We start from the raw sequence: 22,753 nt of genomic DNA, 5'->3' as shown, positions 1-22,753 counted from the left end.
CTCACATCTGGCTAAAGTCACTTCCTGAGGACTCCTGAAGACTGCAGCCCAATCCAAGACACAGTTTACACTAAGCCAACAGGTTTCTGAATACAGAACTTGCAGTTCTGTCATATCTGAGTGGTTCTGCTAACGGCTTCTAAGATTTCAGAAGTCCACGCTGAGATATTTAAAGGAATAGAAAATTCTGTCATCATTATCTCACTCCAAGTCCATAGGCTTTCTTTCTTGTTTGTCTTTACAATCAAAGTTAATGGGGTTCAATGTTGTTTTGGCACCAATTATCTTTCACTTTATGCACAAAAGCAGTTGAATCATTCTTCAAAATATAGAAATAAAGTCATACACTTTTAAAAATGAAGTGTTCTTTTTTGGCATCGATGATTCATGAAGATTTTTTAAATGTCCTTATTATATATATTATTTTTTTAAGAACAGTTCACTGAAAAGTTCTTTGGAGAACTAAAAATAGTTCTTGTATGGCATCACTGCAAAAACCCCCTTTTGGAACATTTATTTTTGAGTGTACAGGTTTGGAACGACATGAGGGTGAGCAGATGATGGCTGAACTTTCATTCTGTGTGAAGTCATATTTAGGGCATTGTTTTTGGAGTAAGGCTAGGATGAGGTGCAGATCCAGACATCTCACCCCTGCTCTGCTGACCTACACTTCATACTGAGATGATGGCTATTGAGGACCTGTCTGAATCAAGACATGGAGAGTACCTCAAAGAAATGTCAAGAAGGGTGAAACAGGTCATTGTTATACATCATGGACATGGCTGAATGGCTCTCTGGGGTCTCATCTTAAAAAAAAAAAAAAAAGATTCTCAAGGAACTGACATTCCACACCTGTTTGAGCTATTCTGGTGAAGGTCAGAATTTCTGGAAAGACTTTATCCTTCAAGAATCCAAATCTGTGGTGCAGGTATCGTAATGAACGCACTCGCCTCCAAAGCCCAGGGCTGGTTTGAAAGAACTTGATGTGACGGGACTTTCAATAATTCAACAACTGCCAGCTGTCATTCAATACGGTGCAACTTTTGGTGGTTTCACAGAAGTGTGTCAGGAAGTAACTGTAGAAGCTGAAGGAAGATTTTTAAATTGAGCTAGTTGTCCAAGTCAAGATGAATACATAAAGGAATGGAGAATGGAAGCGGCCTCCTCTCTAAAATTATGAGCCTTCTCATTGGTAAGTAATCCGCCATGCTTCTATTTTTGAGCAATTGCAGAACCCCTGAATTCGGCCAAAGAGATGCATAAAGAGTCTGCAAGTGAGCCCATTTTTAAGTGTTAAACCGAGTGTGTGCGTGCATGCATGCTTGCATCCATTTGAAGTCCGTAGGAGATGTGACAGCTCATCTAGAATGTCATGGCTATAGTCTGGCAGACCCACAGGACTCCCGTCGCGTAAGGCAGTCGGCACTGATAATTTGTCTAGCAGTCTCGGTGATGACAGCCCGTCGGACTCCTCGCCTAGAGTTATGGCTTGCACAAAAATCCCACCGTTTGATTGGGGCTCTTATCAGGGAGGGGCTCCCGCCATGATGCCGAGGCCCTCGGAAGCCTCTTCCTGAATTTATTTTTCTTTCGCTTTTGCAAAAGAGGGGGAAGCAAGAGAGGAGGCCTGGGCGAAAAGGGGTTTTTGTAGACGCAGACACAGATGGAATAGTTTACAATCTGGCCCAGACTTGACTTCCAGTGTCTGACCTGTTGTAACCCATGTTCCGTTCGTGGGGTGCACCAGGCATTCAGAAAGTGGTACAGACTTCCCATTGCTGTTTTTCTAGCACTGGGGGCCTCTCGTCCCTCCTCCGCCCCAGAATCAGACCTAAGACGTCCCAGCGTCATGGGGGTCCTTAGACAGTAATGACGGTCTATCCAGAGGACGAAGTAACTGATTGGAAACACATAGGAACTCAAGCTCAGACAGCGGCGCCCCTTTTGCACTCACATGTGGTATTTGTTGGAGCATTTGAGTGGATATATTTAGATAAAGACTCAAGGTCTTTGATGAAAAGCAAATACGAGTGAAAAACACACCGTGTCAATTCATTTCCCTGCGGTGGTTTGCAGCGTGAAGAGGGAGGACGACGGTCTGACAGATCTTCTCTTTATCCTCAGCACGTCACCGGTGCGGATGCGGCATGGACTCGCACACCATTAAGACCGATAATTAATCAAGCATAAAGCCATTACTCTGCAGAGGCATGCACTCGACCACATTCTTTACGTTTGATTATGATTTACGGTCTTCCTGCAAATGCGTGAAATATATGCAGTGGATGTCTACCAAACAGTTAAGCAAAGACGCGCCGCAACCAACCCGCAGAGTCACTTCAAACACTTTCGGTGGAAAACTACCCTGGGTATGCAATGAACTGTATCTATGGATTGGGCATACCCAAAAAAATAATACCCAAAAAAAAACAAACCACTGAAGCTATACGTTTTAACTGAGAGCGAAAAAGCAGAATGATTTACCAGTCTGTTTCCCGTAATCCTCAGGAAAACTAGAAGTGCCGTGTGACGCATTGGTCATGGCAGGGCTTCAGAAATAAAGCGCATCTATGAATCACAGTAATGTCCAATCATGTTGAGAGTTCATTAAATAGAAAAACACATCTTTCAAACTGAAAGCCATAAATGTGGATGAGCAAAATCAGTTTTTAAGTACCTACCGCCATCTCAGAGGCCGTACTTACAAACGCATGCATCTTCATCACATATGCTAGGAAGATTATGGAGAAAACAGAATCAAACCGAAACATTTCTAATTGATATTCTATTTGTGTATTTAAGCGCACAATCAGGGCCATAACTTTATGCCTCGCATACAGCATTAAGATTGATGCTCCCTGGAGCCTGATTCATTTTGCAGCATCATAAATGTTATCCTGGCCAAAGAACTCAGCTGTCAATAACACCCTCAGCCCAACATGGAAATGTTCCCATCAGATCAGGACAAAAAATAATAATCTAGAGGATGCCAAAAAGAAAAGCTACGCTGTGTTTAGTCTTCATATTTAAAGGAGTGCAAAAATAAAACCGAACAGACTTAATATTTGCACAGTGAGTGGTGTGTGATTTAGTGATCTAGCACCGATGTGACATGGTAATTATTTCATTTCTGTCTTCATAATCTCGTTGTATGCTGTTGGATTGGAATGTCTCCAGCGACATACAGACAGCTAAGGCAGTTGTTACAGCTCACAATACTGCCAGGAACAGTGCCTGGTTGCGAGTGACAGCATGAAAAAAAAAAATTAGGGGACAGCGGGGTAAGGGGTAAAAATATGAACATAAAATATGAACATTCCTAAGTACTATCGGTTTGCATATGATATGCATTTTCATAAACTGTCCAGAAAAGAAGGTTTAATATTCATGCAGCCACTGGCACAGGTCTGCTTTTGGAAGAATTTTAATAATTCATGGTTAAAAATGTTGCCCAAAAATTACGTGGTTTTAAACACTGGAAATTCACTAACAAACATCATTTATATTTTTTGACCTGGAAAAGTTTTTGCACCAACATAAAATTATAAAATTGGATGGATGGATGGATGGATGGATGGATGGATGGATGGATGGATGGATGGATGGATGGATGGATGGATGGATGGATGGATGGATGGATGGATGGATGGATGGATGGATGGATGGATGGCGAAAAACACCTGCAAAAATCCTGCATTTTCAGAGCTGGCGATCAGAGGACACATGGGCAGATGGTTAGTGCTGGCTTGGTGCTGGTGTAGATGAATCGTGTTGACCATCACAACTAAACCAAAATTGCTCTTGAAAGTGAAGCTAGTTGCCCAAGAAAGTCTTGCTGGTTATGTTGATTAAAAGCCTGGTGGGAACATCAGCATACCCATATCCAAAACATATGCTGGTGTTATGGAAAATTCCAACAATGGTTTATCGCCGAGCGCTCGTTCCGCTGGCGCCCGTAACGAGCGTCTGTTAAAAAGACAGCACGCGTCTCACTGCAGGTTGACGTGCCCTGTCTGGCGTACGGTGGGTGTGACACGTTCCATCTGGGCACTCCGTCTGCTGAAGCAGTTATTTACTCAGTTAAGTCAGCTGAGAAAACTACTTCTCCACAAGTGGCTATTGCAGCGCAGCAAAAACAAACACTGCATACTGTTCTAATGGTGTCAGTGCGCTTGAGAGCCAAACGCATTACTTGGCTGGAGAGCGAGGTGGTTCAGGCACACTTAAGGCAAGCAGCTGTGCCTGATGTGGAGAGAGGTATGAACGTTTTGCTATGTTAGTCCAAATAAATAGCTCTGCTACCTTAATGTGAAACAGTAGCTGTGCATTGGGACAACCAATGAGGCACGAGTTATTGAGAATGTATTTGATCACAGACAACTGCATGTGCATTAGAGCATTAAACCTTTGTAGGAATGGGGAACACAGCATACAGAACTGAGTAAAAGCCACTCACCAGCCCTTATCATCATCGTCGTCTAGTTCCTCGATGTTTTTCTCTGGAACACTAGGAGTCTCCGTGATCGCAGATGATAGTTTGGATTTGAAGCTTTCCAAAAGGGCAAGTGTCTTTAGAGGCAAGAGAAAGTATGTTATTTTGACTTATCAAATTGTATTTAAAAAAAAAAAAAGAAGAAAATTATGTAATCAACTTCATTTTGTTCTAAACCTGTAAGACTTACTTTCTTCTATAAAACAGAAATGTTGAGTAACCGAAATGTTGTGAATAAACAATTTTTGTGATGATGCAAGTCAGTAGAGTAGTGTGCAAGATTTATAATTTTCTAGTTTATATTGGACTTTTATCCTACACACCTAAGTATGATTCATGTGTATGAGGCACTATATTTTCTAAGGTTTCTAAGAAACACAAAAGAAGATGTTTTCAGTACGTCCAAACACAACATTGGACCCCATTGACTGTAACTGTATGGACAAAAACAGCTGGAACGGGCTGTCATTGTTATGACATCCTTAAATCAGACTCTGATATGGACCGCACAAACAACAAAACTTAAAATTTTTTTAATGATCAACCACAAGCAAAACATCTCTGTTTGCAGAAATGAAAGGAATAGTAGAATACAATATGGTGGATGTCTTAAATTGATTTAAATAGCGCTTGTTATTTATGACATGGACCTTTGATCATTTTACACTTCTGTGATTTTTTCTCCTTTAAAAACAAAGACTACATACATGCAGCCAAAGGTAACTTTATTTTAAGAAAAACACAAAAACACATTATTTATCATAGTTTGCATCTGCTGAAAGCATCTGTTACACATTTTTCTTTTGTGATAATGTCAATATTTATGACGTTTATGATTGTTCAACTTTTTGACACTTGATTCATCGATTTCACCATTTTCCAGGCCTCTACTCTTAAATTTATAGTGTTCATATCACAACTTGACATAAAAGCTTTTGCTTTGATGATAAAGATTAATGATAAGATTTAATCATCAGGTACATCAGCGAGCGAACCGACTCGCAACATTTTATTTGATGGACAGAATATCCATAGTAATCGTACAGTCAAAAAGTCAAACAGGTTTGGAAACTGAGTAAATGATGGCAGCATAGTCATTCTTAAAACTAACAGTTCTTTTAAGATGAAACTTGTCACTTAGTTCGAGCAGGAATGAGGCAGCTCTTCCTAAACCCTAAAATCCTTTATTTTTACCATTATAAGAGCAGAAGAATGTCTTAGGCCACATCCGAAATCACATACTTCCCTACTACAGTATATAGTAGAAGAAAAACAGTATGTGGCAAAAGAAATATGTCAGAATTTACAGTAATCATAAAAGAGTAGGTAAAAAGCACCTGGGTGACCTACTACTTCCAGCGAGATTCTGAACTGTGCATCCGATGGACACTTTACTAACCCATGAGGCCACGGGAAAGGAGTTGTGAATGGCACTGAAGTGACACAACTGATGCTGGTACAGTAGGTCACATGATAATGATTCATACCACACACATTCATACTATATAGAACATACTTTTTTAGTGGTCGCAAAGTAATTGCTTATTCAAAATAAGTACCTACATAAAAGAGTATGTGATTTCAGACGCAACCTTAGTGTCTTGAAGCACCGACCCACCTGAGCCTCTCTTCCAGAACCCTTCCTCAGTTTCTGCTTCCTCATTTCTTCATACTTCTTCCTGCTCTCCAGGTACTCTGTCACCGCCTCATTTGTTGGCTTACTGTCACCTTTGAGAGAAAAGAAGAAAGATCACAATCTAGATAAGAGAAATTAACTTACCCTCATCAATCTGTCTATTAGTTTAGATATATATATATATATATATATATATATATATATATATATATATATATATATATATATATATATATATATAGATAGATAGATAGATAGTAGTGTGACCAACTTGAAAGGATTTACATGAAAAGAAAAACAGCTGAATTCCAGAGCAGAACTTATTACTATCATATGGACATAACTATGAAATACATAAAGTTTATACTGCTATAAACTTAGATGAAGATGACAGCTCCTGTGGGCTGATTCCTTCCAAGAATAATCGTATAGCCAATGCCAAAATGTATGTCCTAAGACCCTCATCAGTGCAAAGGCCAAAATTTATGACTTTTGCAGTCCAAATGACTTTCTGTGCTATAAAGAGATGGATTTTATTCAAATTATAAGGAAACACATGTGATATACAGACATATATACTGAAAGGATTACACAAATGAAATGGGAAACATATCAAAATGTGTTTATATAAAGCTGAGGCTCTCCCATCTTTCAAAATAATCACAGCCAACACTACAAAATAAAAAAAGAGAAAAGACACAAAAGAAAAATAGCAAATGTAAGCATGTAAGTATCTAATAAATAAAAGTTTTGTCATTTCCTCCATATTATAACAAAATTTATAGTTCTTCAAAATTTATAATTTAATCAAAAATACAGTGATATTGTGAAATATTAATTACAATTTAAAATAATTGTTTTCTATAAAAAAAAAGCTGGATTTTCAGCATCATTACTCCAGTCTTCAGTGTCACATGATCCTTCAGAAATCATTCAATGATCAAGAAACATTTCTTATTATTATCAATGTTGAAACAGATGTGCTGCTTAACATTAACCTAATATTTGTGGAAATCAGGATTACTTTGATGAATAGAAAGTTCAATGAACAGCATTTATTTGCATTTATTTAATTTATGCATCACATTTATTAAAGCATATTAAATAGAAATCTTATGTAATATTACAAAATGTCTTCACTGTCACTTTTGATCAAATTAATGCAAAAAAGCTGCAAAAAAGAGAGTAAAGTTAATTAACTGATAAATGTTAATATACCAACCTATTGAAGTACTAAAATCTGTTTGTAACATTTATAATACACTGATTCATCATATGGTTCTCATTATCACCTTTGCTTATGTAGTTGTCAAAGATCATCACAAAACACCATCATGTCATAATGACTGACATAATGCCATAAACATTCATTTAACAACATAAGATGTAGCATTAAAACCTATTGTACATAACTGATAACAAAAAAATGAATAAGAAAAACAATTATTTAAATAAAAAGGGGGGGGGAAAACATTAAAGGGTCATGAAACCCCAAAACACTTTTTTTGAGATGTAAACAGATATGTATAGGCTCCACATCATTGAAAACACTAAAGGTACTCATTAAAGGGTTACTTCAGGATTTAGCATTAAGCTTTGTATTAGTAGAATACCACTAGTATTTTCGAATTACCGTGCTTTCCCCCTTCATATCAGCCCGAGATGAGAGATTTATGCATTTTTATTCTGTAAAAAAGCCTCCGATGGCGCAAAAATCGTCATTTTGCGTCATCGGAGGCTTTTTTGGCCAGAGGCTTAAAACTACGGCCAGTAATAGCAGGTAGTTCCGCATTTTTTCACCACGCCCATACATATGCGCGTTTGAGGTTACTCACGGACATAGATCAAAGATTTTATCAAAAGTGGGTGTCAATTATATTTTTAAGCTTACAGTAATTCACTTTATTTTGTCTGCACTACATCAGTGGTTCATCTCGCAAATGTATCGGTCTCTGCAGTCATCTCAACCAATACAGCAACAGGCTTTTGTGGTAACGTTAGCATAAATAGATAAATAAACTCAGTTTTACAGAACAGAGGCTTTACTTTGATAACGGTCAACTTATATGCAACTTATATGTAATTGTCTATCTAACGTTACTTTGCTAAGTTTGCAGTTTTACTGCTACCTACAACACTACATATAGGCTACTGTGTTATCAGTCTAGTATCAGCGAGTCTTACCTCTAGGCGAATACGCTTAGTACCAGATGCCCAGGCTGTTCGTCCTCTGGGAAAGTTAATATCGATGGTATCGCGGTGTCCTTCAGAATGGTTCTCTTCATTGCAAAGATATTTGGTTCGTAGTCCTCGTGCTTGAAATGGAGACGGCCCGCAGCCACTGTTTACATCGCTCCAAATCTTTAACTTAATCGGAAAATGATGGAAACTTACTTGTCCTTTCCTGGTTTTGGGTGTACATCCAGGTACAAAGCAATTTAGCACCATTTCGCTGTAAATGTATGAACTAACTCACGATTTATTTGTTTGAATTTTCCTGAATGCCGCCTGTAACCGATAGGCGTGGTTTGGGCGTGGCATTTTTCAGAGCGATTTCTGTCTTCCGGTTTGAAAAGCTGAGTCGGAGCAACGTCACAAAATCTGACGTCATCGTGTACTTTCGGCCCAAGTATGGGCATGGTCGAATATGCTGACATAGACCGTTTCGAGCGATTCTCGACATATATTCATGACATAAAGCTCATTTAATCCAATCACTGCGCTGTAGTATGCATAAGATTATAATTGCGGTATTATGCATGAGGAAGTATCACTTGTCATGTGTTTTCCTGCGATGCGACCAGAGCAGAGGTTTGTGTGCATGTGGATTGTTTTGCTGTGATCTACCAGCACAAATGAAAAATATGTTTGCATGAGATCGCATTACAGCAGAGAATTCAAATGACACAAAAATGCGGCTCATTCACCTCTGCCTGCTCTAGCTGTGTTCAAACGCGCAAGCCGTATAGGCTATGTTTCCTTCAGCACAGCAGCACGTGTTGTTTGTATTTTGCTCGCGATGTGGTCAGAACTGGAGTTTGAATACGAACACATGAAAAATACAATTTTTATGATATGCACGCGTGGAGCGCGCATATGATCGGTTTCAGTGCGGAGCTCCGCGATGAGTTTAACAACACTAGCCACGTGGCTCATAGCTCATACAGAATAAAGTATCCGTGTTTAAAGTTTTTATTTCACACATTCTCCTGCACCAAACATTAACCAGCATGGTGTAGTTATGCACACATATTTCATCAAGTCTTCTTCAAATTAATTATATGTGCAAACTGGACACTGATACAGTGGTGTAGCCTATCTGAACGCGACGACACGATTATTCTAAAAGACAAAAGACTGATTTTGAGACTGCAGTGCTCATAAACGTAATCAAAGTAGCCTATTATTAGCCCTATTAAATATTCTTTCGCATTTCTCCCTTGTGCTTGGGAGTTTGTTGTCATTTTCTCCGTGCTCATATATTAATATTCATTATTCTGTATAATGAGTGTGTTCTATGTCTGTGTTTCATTGGTTGTTCTCTCCCCTCATCTCCCCCCTCTACACTCCCACTTTTCCAGAGCTTTACACACCCATTTTTACAGACTTTTTGCAGCTCAGAGGTCTGAATAACCAGGCTAAAACAGGGCGGCTTCATGACCCTTTAAATGTGAAATGTTTGTCAATTTACATTGAACCCTGAACCCTACAAGAGCATAAAGACAATGTAATAGTTATTTAAAATTTAAAATGAATGGTTATTAAAAAAAAAATCTCCTAATCGTACCCACCAATTTGAGAACTGCCTAAAAATAAAGTATGTTCTATAAATTCCACGCTAGAATTGCAGGAATTGGAAAAGTCAATAACATCAAGGCTGGACTGTTGACACTGGTGTCTACAGGCATTAATGTGCCACTGCAATTTCCCCCGCTCAGACGGCTGGCACTGATGTCACAGATTGCCCGATGGGTACAGTGCTTCTTTCGACTACACCTGCCCTCATGGCAACTATGACTGAATGCTTCTCCACAACAAGCTCAAGGGGAACAAACTACTTCAGACGGAGCCTCCAACATTTGGGTGATTTATTTCATGTTAGCGCTGTCATGTAACGAAAAATCTTTTTCCCCTCACAAATGGAAAGCTTGTTTATTCTTCGTATTTATGGTGCAGTGAAAACCGCATTGGAGAGAGGCTGGAAATTTGTTTTTCAGCAACCAAGAGAGCGTGCCATGCGTTAGTCTGAGAGCCACTGACTGTGTTTGAAAATGTTTAGTCTGTGGCATGAGCTAATAGAAAACTAGAAAGACAGAAAGAAAGTAATGAGCCAAAGACTATTAAAACACATTAACTGTGTAGAAAACTGAACACTCTACCTCTTTTCAAATCTATAAAAAACAGAGCTGCCAATATGGGCTGAAAGGCATGTTTATCATGGCCGTAGTTTAAACAGTGAAAGATACAGCTTTGATAGGACTGAAATAAACAAGTATTAAAACAAAGTACAAGAACTTTGACATTTTTTGAGTAGTTTGTGTATGCTATGCATACAGGCCTATAAATCAGAAATATATATATATATATATATATATATATATATATATATATATATATATATATATATATATATATATATATATATATATATATATATATATATATATATTGCTGCAATAGTTTTAATGTTTCTTTGTAAGGACTGTTATATATTATATTATATTATATTATATTATATTATATTATATTATATTATATTATATTATATTATATATACACTATCTTTCAAATGTTTCCTGAAAAAAAAACACTTTTATTTAGCTAGGATGAATTAAATTAATCAAAAATCACAGTAAAGACATTAATGTTACAAAAGATTTCTATTTCAAATAAATGCTGTTCTTTTTAAATTTCTATTCATCAAAGACTCCTGAAAAAAGTATCATGATTTCCACAAATATTAAGCAGCACAACTTTTTTTCATCATTGATAATAATAATAAATGTTTCTTGAGCAACAACTCAGCATATTAGAATAATTTCTGAAGGATCATGTGACACTGAAGATGATACTGAAGATTCAGCTTTAACATCACAGGATTAAATGACATTTTACAATATATTCACATTGAAAACAGCCGTTTTAAACTGTAATAATATTTTATAATAATAGTGTTTTTACTATATTTTGATGCCTTGATGAACATAAGAGACTTCTTGATGTCAACAAGCACTTATTTTTTTTACTTTTCCCCTCCAATCAAAAAAAGATTAATACCTGTCCTGGATGGCAGTTACCCAGATATTCAAAGTGATTCAATGAATGTGATTCAGTAAATATACTACCTGATTCAGAAATAACATTTTGAAAGTAAAAGGGGTTGTGAATAGGACTGAAACCGAAACAGGGTTAAATAGGGCCAAATAGTCAACATTATCAAAAATAATAATAATAATAATCATAAAAAAGATATTGTTAGTGTGTTAATGTTTGTTGTTGTTTAATAGTCTTTTGATCTCACAAGATGTAACATGACATATTATTGCAGCCCGAGCAACTGTAGCCCAAGACCAACGTGTGACAGAAAAGAAAGATCAATCTGTCGTAATCTGACATTTTTTCTGTATGCATCAATTACTATAAGTTTAATTATTAATAAAATTGGTCATTTAAAAAGAATTATGGAGGTAACTGTCAATATCCAACCCAACGAAAAAGCCCAAACAAAAAAGGTGAGAGCAGGTAGGTCCATTAAATGTTAACTGAATTAAAATTTTGTACAAGTATTTTTTTTACCTGTGATTCAGTGACGGTAATTAATTGCTGTTTTTAAAAGCACAACTCTAATACTCTTAAATTAAGACAAAAGTGGAATTATTGTAGAGATCTTGAATAACTACAGCTTTAATCCCCAGAACAGTTGAATAATCATTGGAATATCTGTTAGATTCGTTGACTATTCAAAATTATCGTTAGTTGCGAGTGATGTTTCATTTGACTTTAGGCAAGACCCACTTTTTATCAGGAAGAAAGAACCTGATAAAAACCCCTCGACACACCTTGAATTGGATCCCCTATAAATATAAACATAACATCTCGTTCTTCAGCTGAAAACATTTCTGTACAGACTGGGGCACACTTACCTGAGGTGTAACGTTCAGGTAGAGTGGAACTTAATTGAGTAACTAAAGTTTGAGTGAAACAGGTTATTTGAATGGCTGTCATTAGCTACTCAAACCATGCAATTACTCATTTACAGAGGTATTCAACGCATGAATGCCACAAATTCAGAGCCGTGATCGAAATAACCTTTCTGAAAAGTCAGCGCCGGTAACAACCCTTTTCTTTTTGATTTATGTGAGCAAAAAGTGATGCCTTCCACTCGGCTTGCTCAATGCTCGCGCTTCGGCCCAGCTGCAGACCGCGACTTGCAGGATTGCTGAATGATGGCACCCTTAGGGCCTACAACAGCAGCACACTCCATCTACTCCAGCTGGTGTTGCTAAGTACTGTCTTTGAGTTTGACGGCTATTCTAACAACATTCCATCCCTCTCCTGTCACTCGGGCCAAAAAGAGCTACAAATCAAGCAACAGGCAACAGGGGGTTGATGGGGACGACAAACACCTCATCATTTGGGAGGTGGATTATTTCCCTTTTGCTGGTCAAGAACAAGGGGATGAATTCAAAGATTCTCGAAGCTAACTGTGGTCTATCAGTCAACGCCAGCATCTTCAGCAGCCCAGAAAGTGAGGATGTGAGTTTCTGCAGAGAATTACACTGTATAATTCAATGCTAAGGGTTTGAACTTAATCAGAAGAAACACACAAAATGGAATTAGTTAATCTAGTGAGCAAGACATCATTTGACACAATCATCATTTACAATTATTTTTTGTAGCCTTCATTTTATGAAGGCAGTGTTTCTCAACCAGCCTCTGTAAAAAAAAGTCAAAACTTGAAGGTCCCTCTAAACAGGTTGCAATATTCTGATTAAATAACAGTTTGCTTCTGATTAAATAACTTGTTGCTTTCTAAATTATTATTAATAGAAATTGTGCCACTCAATACACCCCTTTTCTATAAAAAAATGTTTGGGGATTATGATAAGGCACTTACGACAATTGGGCCAATTTTTGCAGCATTTAATATGTGAAACGTGAAGGTTAAAATTTTATAAAACCACTTCATTCATTCTTCTGCTGAAACTTTATTGGAACTGTGAAGTTTTTTCAATACTTTTTACATTTGTTTTAGGGTTTTAGTATTGCATTCTCATGGTAACATGTAAAACTGGATAGAACTTTACAATGAAAAGGTTAGCAAGTAATTTTTGCACACTATAATCAAGTTAACATACATTTAGTTTACGTCTTGTGGCTGTACTATTAAAACAGTCATTTATGCTTATGAAATGGTCCCCTTTATTTCCACTGTAAGTGCCTCACTGTAACCCAAATTTTTTGCTTTTTCTACAGAAAAGAAGAGATAAGTTGAAATGAATTTGTCGTAATTAACATTATGCCACAAATTCTGTTTATTGAGCTTAATTTGTAATGAAGTCTGAATATTATCTACCCTGATATTCTATAATCTACCCTGATATTCTATATCTTATATAGATAGATAATATTCTACCTGAATCTATTTGTACATATTATATATATATATATATATATATATATATATATATATATATATATATATATATATATATATATATATATATATATATATATATATATATATATATATATATATATACACACACACACACACACACACACACACACACACACACACACACACACAGTGGCATGAAAAAGTATGAGGGATAGTAAAAAATGGAAACACGATGCATTAAGAGCCGAGGGGTGAAAACTTTTGAATTCAAATATCAAGGTAAATTGTACTTAATTTTTCTGCCGGGAAACATGCAAGTATCTTCTGTTGGTTCAAAAGGGCAGTACTAAATGAAAAACAATGATATTTAAACAAAATAAGAAAAATTGTGACGTCTTCATCCTGTTCAAAAGTTTTCACACCCCGACTCTTAATGCATCGTGTTTCCTTCTGGAGCATCAGTGAATGTTTGAACCTTTTTTAATAGTTTGGTTTGAGTCCCTCAGTTGTCCTCAGTATGAAAACACAGATCTCAAAATCCTACAGTCACTGCTGGAAAGGGTTCAAATATGCAAAAATGCTTGAAAACTGATGAATCTGCAGGAGCTGGAGGAATTTTCTGAAGAACAGAGCTCAGTTTAACTGCTCAGGACAAACAAGAGACTCATGAACAACCATCACAAAACAAAAAAAACAGTCGTGGATCATCAGGTAACCACACACAGTATTGAGAATCAATGGTTCACATACTTATGAATGGGGTTATTTTAATAAATTCAGCTATTGTTTTGTCTTGTGAACTAAATGCAAACATCTTTTCAGTTCTGTACAGACTGTACATTTTCGGAGAGGCTAGCAATAGCGAGCTAGCTTTGAAAGCATAATATCCCACACTCCCTTCAGAGAGTTTCCAAAGCCACGCCTCCTTCAAAACACATGAACGCAAAAGCATCATGAGAGATACCATTAAATTACCTCACGTCTCAAAGCACATAACATTACAATAATGATGAACATAAACAACTTATATTATATATAGCTCTGACCTGTACCACTGCTGCAGATTCATAAATTCAAGTCACAAACCGCTCCTAGTATAACGTCATGGGTTGCCATCGCTTGGTGCTGACTCGACCGTCATAGTGACAACAGCCAATCACATTACTTTCCAGTTATGCATGAATGCAATTGGCTAGCGTCTGTGCTAGGGTATTTGCATAAGACGATCTGATTGGCTGACACTTGCGCTGGCACTTGAAAACTTCTGCCACGAGCAACACGAGTGAAGCGACCCACAATTCAGTTCGGCAATGCATGACGTCACCCATTCAAAGTAAATGAGAAGCGTTAGCGCCGACGCCCCGTGTGAATGCAGCGTAAAAGGCGGCTGCTGTTTCAATTGCAAAGCTCGTGACCGACTTCTGTCTTACTTTGCATAGCAAGGTCAGAAGCAGGTAAAGAAGATGCTTTTGTGCTCAATCAAACTTCCTTAAGGTAAAAGTATATAGTAAAAAATACTATCAGATATTAGTGTCTCTACAGGACAGAAGGTTAACGCAAATGGCTAGAACTTGTGAACTGACTTGCTAGCTAAAGCATGACGTGTGCCGTCTTATGATGCCCAGATCACAGTTACATCCACGGACGAGTTGGTCAAAAAATAAAAAAATAACATTGATTAATTGTGGGTGAAAACACAGTCAGTCCTGTCTTAAATTAATGTAACCATAAGTATATTCGGTCTGTGCGTTCGTTCTTAAAGTGAGAGAAGCCTAATAAACTTGCTGCTGTCTGTCATTAATGTTAATCAAGCAACTAAAGAAAAAGACAAAATCAATCACTGCTCCTGACTGAATAACTTCAGTATCTTTATAAGGATCATCAATATATATTTAATTGTTACAATGAGGACTGTGCAGTGTAATTTCTTACTTTAATGCTACCATTAAATAGTTGTTAGAGCTTTTTAAATGCTTTGGCTATACATACAACTGAGAACAACTCTCTCTTACGTGTATCTAACTCCACTGTTACTCACGCACTTCAAATGATTGCGTGTCAATTTTGTTTGTATTGTATTTTTAAATGACAAATTACTTGTATTTTAATTAAATACATTTTTTTACAGCAGTATTTTGTATTTTATTTAAATACATTTGATGATTAAGTATTTGTAACTAAATACTTTTTGATGTATTTGTGCTCATCTCTGACACTGCGCAGACTTCACACGGACGAACGCTTCAATCTATCGCTTAACGATTTCGTGGAGACTCTAATCGTTCCGGGGAAATCACAACAAAAAAAGCACATAAACGTGTCCCTGCTCTTGATATACAATCACTGATGAACAACTTTGGTTTCAATGACAAAAAAATAAAATATATTTTACGAGAGCGGATTAGAACCCAGAACTTCTGGCACGCTTAGCAAAAATTCTACCGCTAATCCATCCGGACAATCTAATATTAAGTGCGGATCCACGCATTTATTGACTAATGTAAATACTCTCGAGACTAACAATATAGTAGTATAGTAGATACAAGAATGAAACTATCATATTAAATGAGCCCTATGTCAATAAATTGTTAATTTTTTTTTGTTAATTACAATACACCCTCCCCCAACCACACACATTCCTCCTGTATATTATATACTCCATATATTATATACTGTATATATTATTCCACTGTATATTATATTATATATATATATATAATATATAGTCAACATTTGATCCACTTCAAATGTTGACTACTATATATATATATATATATATATATATATATATATATATATATATATATATATATATATATATATATATATATATATATATATATATATATATATATATATGCTGAATTTTCAGCATTATTACTCCAGTCTTCAGTGTCACAAGATCCTGCATCTAGTGCAAGGAAACAAATGCACTGAAATGCTTTGATAGAAAGTAATTTGCTAACGTGTCTCTTTATACGATTATGCTCTGACAATTTCTCTTACACATCAACATGTTTGACTGACAAGGCTCCATTGAAATAAAACACCCTGTGCACACATGCATAACCTGTATAAATAACTCAGAGTAGTAGAAAGAATGTTGCCACATCATTTAGGGTGGGTAGAAAACGGACAGTGTTTTTAGCATGTCTCTCTTATTTTTGGCTCTTACAAATGACAGCTATGCCAAGAAAGAGAAAACCAGACTAGACGAACATGCTATAATTTATGTCTTGAAAACTAAAGTGATGCCTGTCGAAAATAATAATTCAAAAAGGTACAAATGTCTTCTAGTTTGCTTGGTAAATTGCGGAGGAGACAATTGGTTTTTTCCTAAAATAAGATACCAGATGCCAAGTGAGCGGGTTGCTGTTATTAGAGAGAGAGGAGGAATGTGTTTGCTTTTGGGACTGAATACAAAGCTGGAAGTAGCCTCTGTGGACATATGAATACTAGAGAACAGGACTCAAACCCAAACATTGAGATTCGGTGGTGGGACCAGACAACTAGATGGTAAGAGAGGCAACTTCTGGATATTGACAGAGAAGGAAGCAGAACATCGGTGAAGCTAGTTTAAAATGCAATAATCGTTCAGTTTTAGACACGGCTTTGAATTTTTATTCTTGCATTTTTTTTTTTCTTTCCAGAATGAACAGAACAACCATGTTGCAGAAAACTGATGTAGGAAAAGCCTTAAAGGCCCACTGAAGTGTCTTGTAACACAGCATTATTCAATGTGTTGACGTAATTTCAACTGAAACTTGAAGACAGGGCAGGATATATTGAACAGCCCCGCCCCTTTCTTTTTTTAAAATAGCCAATAGCGTTTCGTTTATATATATCAGCTCGGCCAGAGCCGCTGAGCTCGGTAAAGCTTTGATTTCCTTCTAATCTCTAATCGTTTCTCCTCCTAATCTCCTCTATATCGCTTTAAAATAGCATTCTGTGCAGAATATAAATGGGTCCAATACGTTTTGTGGTCTGCGCCGACTCGTGCATATGATCCTCTCCGTGCTCTTGTGTCTCTGGACTGGAGCAGACTGTTTGCACTGCAACGGTCCATGTGACACTAAGGGCCCTATTTTAATTATCTAAGCGCATGGTCTAAAGTGCACAGCGCAGGTGCACTAATCCACTTTTGCTAGTTTAACAATGGAAATAATGGTCAGCGCGCCCGGCACATGGTCTAAAAGGGTTGGCCCTATTCTCTTAAAGGTGCCATCGAACGTTTTTTTTTTACAAGATGTAATATAAGTCTAAGGTGTCCCCTGAATGTATCTGTGAAGTTTCAGCTCAAAATACCCCATAGATTTTTTTTTATTAATTTTTTTTAACTGCCTACTTTGGGGCATCATTAAATATGAGCCGATTCATGCTGCGGCCCCTTTAAATCTAGCGCTCCCCCGCCCAGAGAGCTCACGCTTGCCTTTAACAGCATAAACAAAGTTCACACAGCTAATATAACCCTCAAATGGATCATTACAAGATGTTCATCATTCATGCTGCATGCATGTGTCGGATCATGTGAGTATTGTATTTATTTGGATGTTTACATTTGATTCTGAATGAGTTTGAGGCTGTCCTCCGTGGCTAACGGCTAATGCTACACTGTTGGAGAGATTTATAAAGAATGAAGTTGTGTTTATGAATTATACAGACAAGTGTTTAATAATGAAAATAACGATGGCTCTTGTCTCCGTGAACAGTAAGAAACGATGGTAACTTTAACCACATTTAACAGTACATTAGCAACATGCTAACGAAACATTTAGAAAGACAGTTTACAAATATCACTAAAAATATCATGTTATCATGGATCACGTCAGTTATTATTGCTCCATCTGCCATTTTTCGCTATTGTTCTTGCTTGCTTACCTAGTCTGATGATTCAGCTGTGCACAGATCCAGACGTTAATACTGCCTGCCCTTGTGTAATGCCTTGAACATGAGCTGGCATATGCAAATATTGGGGGCGTACATATTAATGAGCCCGACTGTTACATAACAGTCGGTGTTATGTTGAGATTCACCTGTTCTTCGGAGGTCTTTTAAACAAATGAGATTTATATAAGGAGGAGGAAACAATGGTGTTTGAGACTCACTGTATGTCATTTCCATTTACTGAACTCTTGTTATTCAACTATGCCAAGATAAATTCAATTTTTAATTCTAGGGCAGGGATGGACAACTTCAGTCCTGGAGGGTCACTGCCCAGCAGAGTTTAGCTCCAACCCTAATCAAACATACCTGAACCAGCTAATCAAGGTCTTTAGGATTAGTAGAAAGTTATAGGGAAGTGAGTTTTTATCAGGGATGGAGATAAACTCTGCAGGACACTGGCCCTCCAGGACCGGAGTTGCCCATCCCTGTTCTAGGGCACCTTTAATGAGTAATGAGTGTATTTTGGGTGTAACGTGCAATAAACCAATCAGAGTCTCATCTCCCATTCCCTATAAAAGCCAGTTGCGCTCGCTCCATGGCGGATTCGCTTTTTACAAGGCGGAATTGCAAGTGGAAATGCTGAACGCTTCTCTAGTGAAGAAACGGATATGCTCGTGTGTGAGGTTAAAGCACGCGAGCAGACCATCTACGGGAAAAGCCGGATTCCACCAAAGAATTTTTATGTTTATGCACACAATAATAATCTTTTACATTGTTTATTTTAAATATTTGGCATGTTTGTGTGCTGATGCGATTCCCTGTGTGTGTAATAAGCACAATGTACGCGTGTTGTGCACCCACACATAGGCGCATATTACTAACGTGCTCTTTAAATAATAAAACATATTGCGCCATTGACTTTAGACCAATTTTCAGTTGGTCAATGCGCAGTCTATTTCAGTTGCCTCAAAATAGTAACGCATTAACAATGTGCCTGAACACACCTTGTTTTCAGACCAGCATGACCATGGGTGTAGGGCGCACGTCAATGTGGCGCAGGATGTGAAAATGATAACTAGCAAAAAACACTTGTGTCGTACCTGGCGACAGGACCCTAACATGAACACGAAAATGGACTTCATTTGCGTCAATGGAAAGCATATTTACACTGTCTGAATCGTTCCCTATCCTCTATATAGTGCACTGTGTGCCATTCACCATATAGAAACTAGTAAATGTGTGAACAAATGACCGATTTCAACTGCAGCTTCAGCGTCTGTTTATAGTGTGGGAGGGGGCGGGCATTTGATTGGACATAAGATTTTATGAGAAGCTGAAGTGCGCGGTGATGTCATGAAAATCTGTGATCCATTTTGAGAGAATGTAAGTTTTGAATGCTTATATCTCCTAAATGCAAATTGTGTCATTGTTTTGGAACACACCAGCTTATTCATAACCTTAAAAGGTGCAATATGTAATATTTTTGCAGTAAAATATCTAAAAACCACTAGGCCAGTGTTATATATTTTGTTCACTTGAGTACTTAAAATATCCCAAATGTTTCCAACTATTTGTAAATCGTGAGAAAATTGCAATTTTAACCAAGGCTCCAGGACGTGTGAGGAGTCACCTGTCAATTGCGTCATACCCATGTTACCCTCCGTTTCCGGTTTTATTTTGTAGAAACCATGGAAACACCAAAGACGCTTTAAAATGTTACATGTTTTAATAGACAAGGGAACATCTGTTAAAATTAAAGTTAATAAATTAATGTTCAGACAAACAATTAAAAAAAAAGTTCATTATAGAAAGTGTGTGTGTGTGTGTGTGTGTGTGTGTGTGTAGAACAGAACTAAACTGCTTAAAATGCATTCACATGTATTTTTTTATTTGTTTTTTAATAGAGCAGTCAAATAAACGTTAAAATTAAATTACAATATTTAAAAAGTTTTATTATTATAGAAATAGAAGTTCAACATATAAGTAGTAAAAGTGTACTGAGTTAATATAATTTGAGATTATATATATATATATATATATATATATATATATATATATATATATATATATATATATATATATATATATATATATATATATATATATATATATATATATAGAGAGAGAGAGAGAGAGAGATTGATTTGATTTTATATATTTAGAAATAAATATATATAGTGCGCTAGGTGTTGTGCTTCTTTCTGTTGCACAGTCTAATGTGAACTGCCCTCAAACATACCTCTGACAGAGTGACAGATGGGTCGCCGTTAGCAGACATGCATGTCTGCCACTAATTTTCTTCTGGTAAAAAATAAAATCAATACATAAATATCTGCATATTTTTTCAAAAGTGACTTGGGAATTTCACGTGTCTATCACGTGTCTAACAGTTTATCAGTGAAATTTGTCTTTCACAGTCATTACGAAAGCCCTTCGAAATAAAACTGACAGTCTTAAAAATATAATATACCTCTGTCAGCATGATTTGTAACACTTACTTTTTCATTTATTTTTTTTTAATTCCATTGCATAAGCAAAGGCTGGTCACTCCACATTACCCACAAAAATGTGGATAATGTCAACACCATACTGGCACAAGTGACTGTTTAAGCGTTTTGTCAAGAAACTGTCATAGCGCCAAATGAAGAGCCAATGAGAGAATGTTTAAGTTCTTCTATTGTACATTTGCACGTGCAATAGAACAAACGAGATTTTTACACATGACAAGTTCTAAATCTAAGTATAAACGAATGGTTTTCTGGGTGTATATAGTTTTACTGGTGATTTGAAATTCATTCCTATTTCACTGGAACATCCTATTACACAAACTCTCCAAGACAGTTCTTTGTAATTCTTCTTATAATAAATACTGACCTGCTTGCTAAAGCAAGTATGCCTCAAACACAAACTGGCTGCTAAGTGTAAATAGCACATTCCAGACCAAACGTTAAAAGACACTGACAACGACAAGGGTGAGGGGACACACCTTTGCCCCCTGAGAACACACAATGTGAAGACAGTGATATACAACAGGGCGATTGCAAAGCTCTGCAGAGGTCAAAGGTTTGCCTGCGCAAATCTCAAGCATGCAGTAATCCTCACAGGAAGTACAGCGAAAAACCTAGAGCCAGAAGTGCTTTCTAGATCTGACATACAGAAAAAGGCTCCATTCCTTGTCTGCGTGAGCCCTGTGTGCACTTTGTGCGGTGAAATGAAATGAAATGTTCTTAGTCTTTTTACCAATGGATGTTAGATTGAATGGATCCTCTAAGAGAAAACAAGTTCACTCTTCTAATCAGATACATCTCCATCTCAAGTCCTGTGAGGATTACATCTTTGGTATTAAGAAACTTCAAATAACTCCTTTCTCTTGCCTGATTTGGCCAACATATCAATTTTGCAGACATTAAAGTGTTAGTTCACCCAAAAATGAAAATTCAGTTATTTATTACTCACCCTCATGTCGTTTCTCACCCATAAGACCTTCGTTCATCTTCAGAACACAAATTTATATTTTTGATAAAATCCGATGGCTCAGCGAGGCCTGCATTGCCAGCAAGATCATTTCCTTTTTCAATGCCCAAAGAATACTTTTTGTGTAGTAGCTTTATTTGCTTTCTGGGCACTGAAAAAGGAAATGATCTTGCTGTCAATGGAGGCCTCACTGAGCCATCGGATTTCATCAAAAATATCTTAAATTGTGTTCTGAAGATGAATGAAGGTCTTAAGGGTATGGAACAACATGAGGGTTAGTAATAAATTACATAATTTTCATTTTTGGAGATGGAGTCCCTTTAAGGAGATGGAGTTTAAAAGGCAGTTTTGGGGGTAGTAATGCAAGTTACATAATAAGCTTCAAGGGCTTTAAACGATACCAGATGAGTAATAAGGGTCTTATCTAGGGAATCGATCGGTCATTTTCGAAAAAAAATACAACCGTTTATGCTTTATAAACAAAATATCGCCTTGAACGTACTTTCCGCTACCGCATTCTTCATAACGCTTACGCTGTCCTACGCCTTCCCTATTCAAGTTACGGAAAAAAACGAAACTGGCGCCGCGCTCGTTCCATAAGTAGAATAGGGAAGGCGTAGGACATTCAGCGTAAGCGTTATGAAGA

General features: G+C 36.9%; 1 protein-coding gene across 1 annotated transcript in view; it reads right to left on the bottom strand.

The window, feature by feature from the left end:
• Positions 1–22,753, bottom strand: part of cwc27 (CWC27 spliceosome associated cyclophilin) — a 60,965-nt gene that overhangs the window by 1,851 nt on the left and 36,361 nt on the right. Inside the window, exons 12-13 of the mRNA XM_048174684.1 lie at positions 6,111–6,220; positions 4,457–4,569 (exon numbers count right to left, since the gene is read on the bottom strand). Coding sequence (XP_048030641.1) covers positions 4,457–4,569; positions 6,111–6,220 — 223 coding nt within the window. The remainder of the gene's footprint in view (positions 1–4,456; positions 4,570–6,110; positions 6,221–22,753) is intronic.

The sequence above is a fragment of the Megalobrama amblycephala genome, linkage group LG2 (assembly GCF_018812025.1).
Source record: "Megalobrama amblycephala isolate DHTTF-2021 linkage group LG2, ASM1881202v1, whole genome shotgun sequence".
In the NCBI taxonomy this organism is placed as follows: domain Eukaryota; kingdom Metazoa; phylum Chordata; class Actinopteri; order Cypriniformes; family Xenocyprididae; genus Megalobrama; species Megalobrama amblycephala.
Note: the sequence above shows the minus strand (reverse complement) of the source record. Positions and strands in the feature narration are given on the sequence as shown.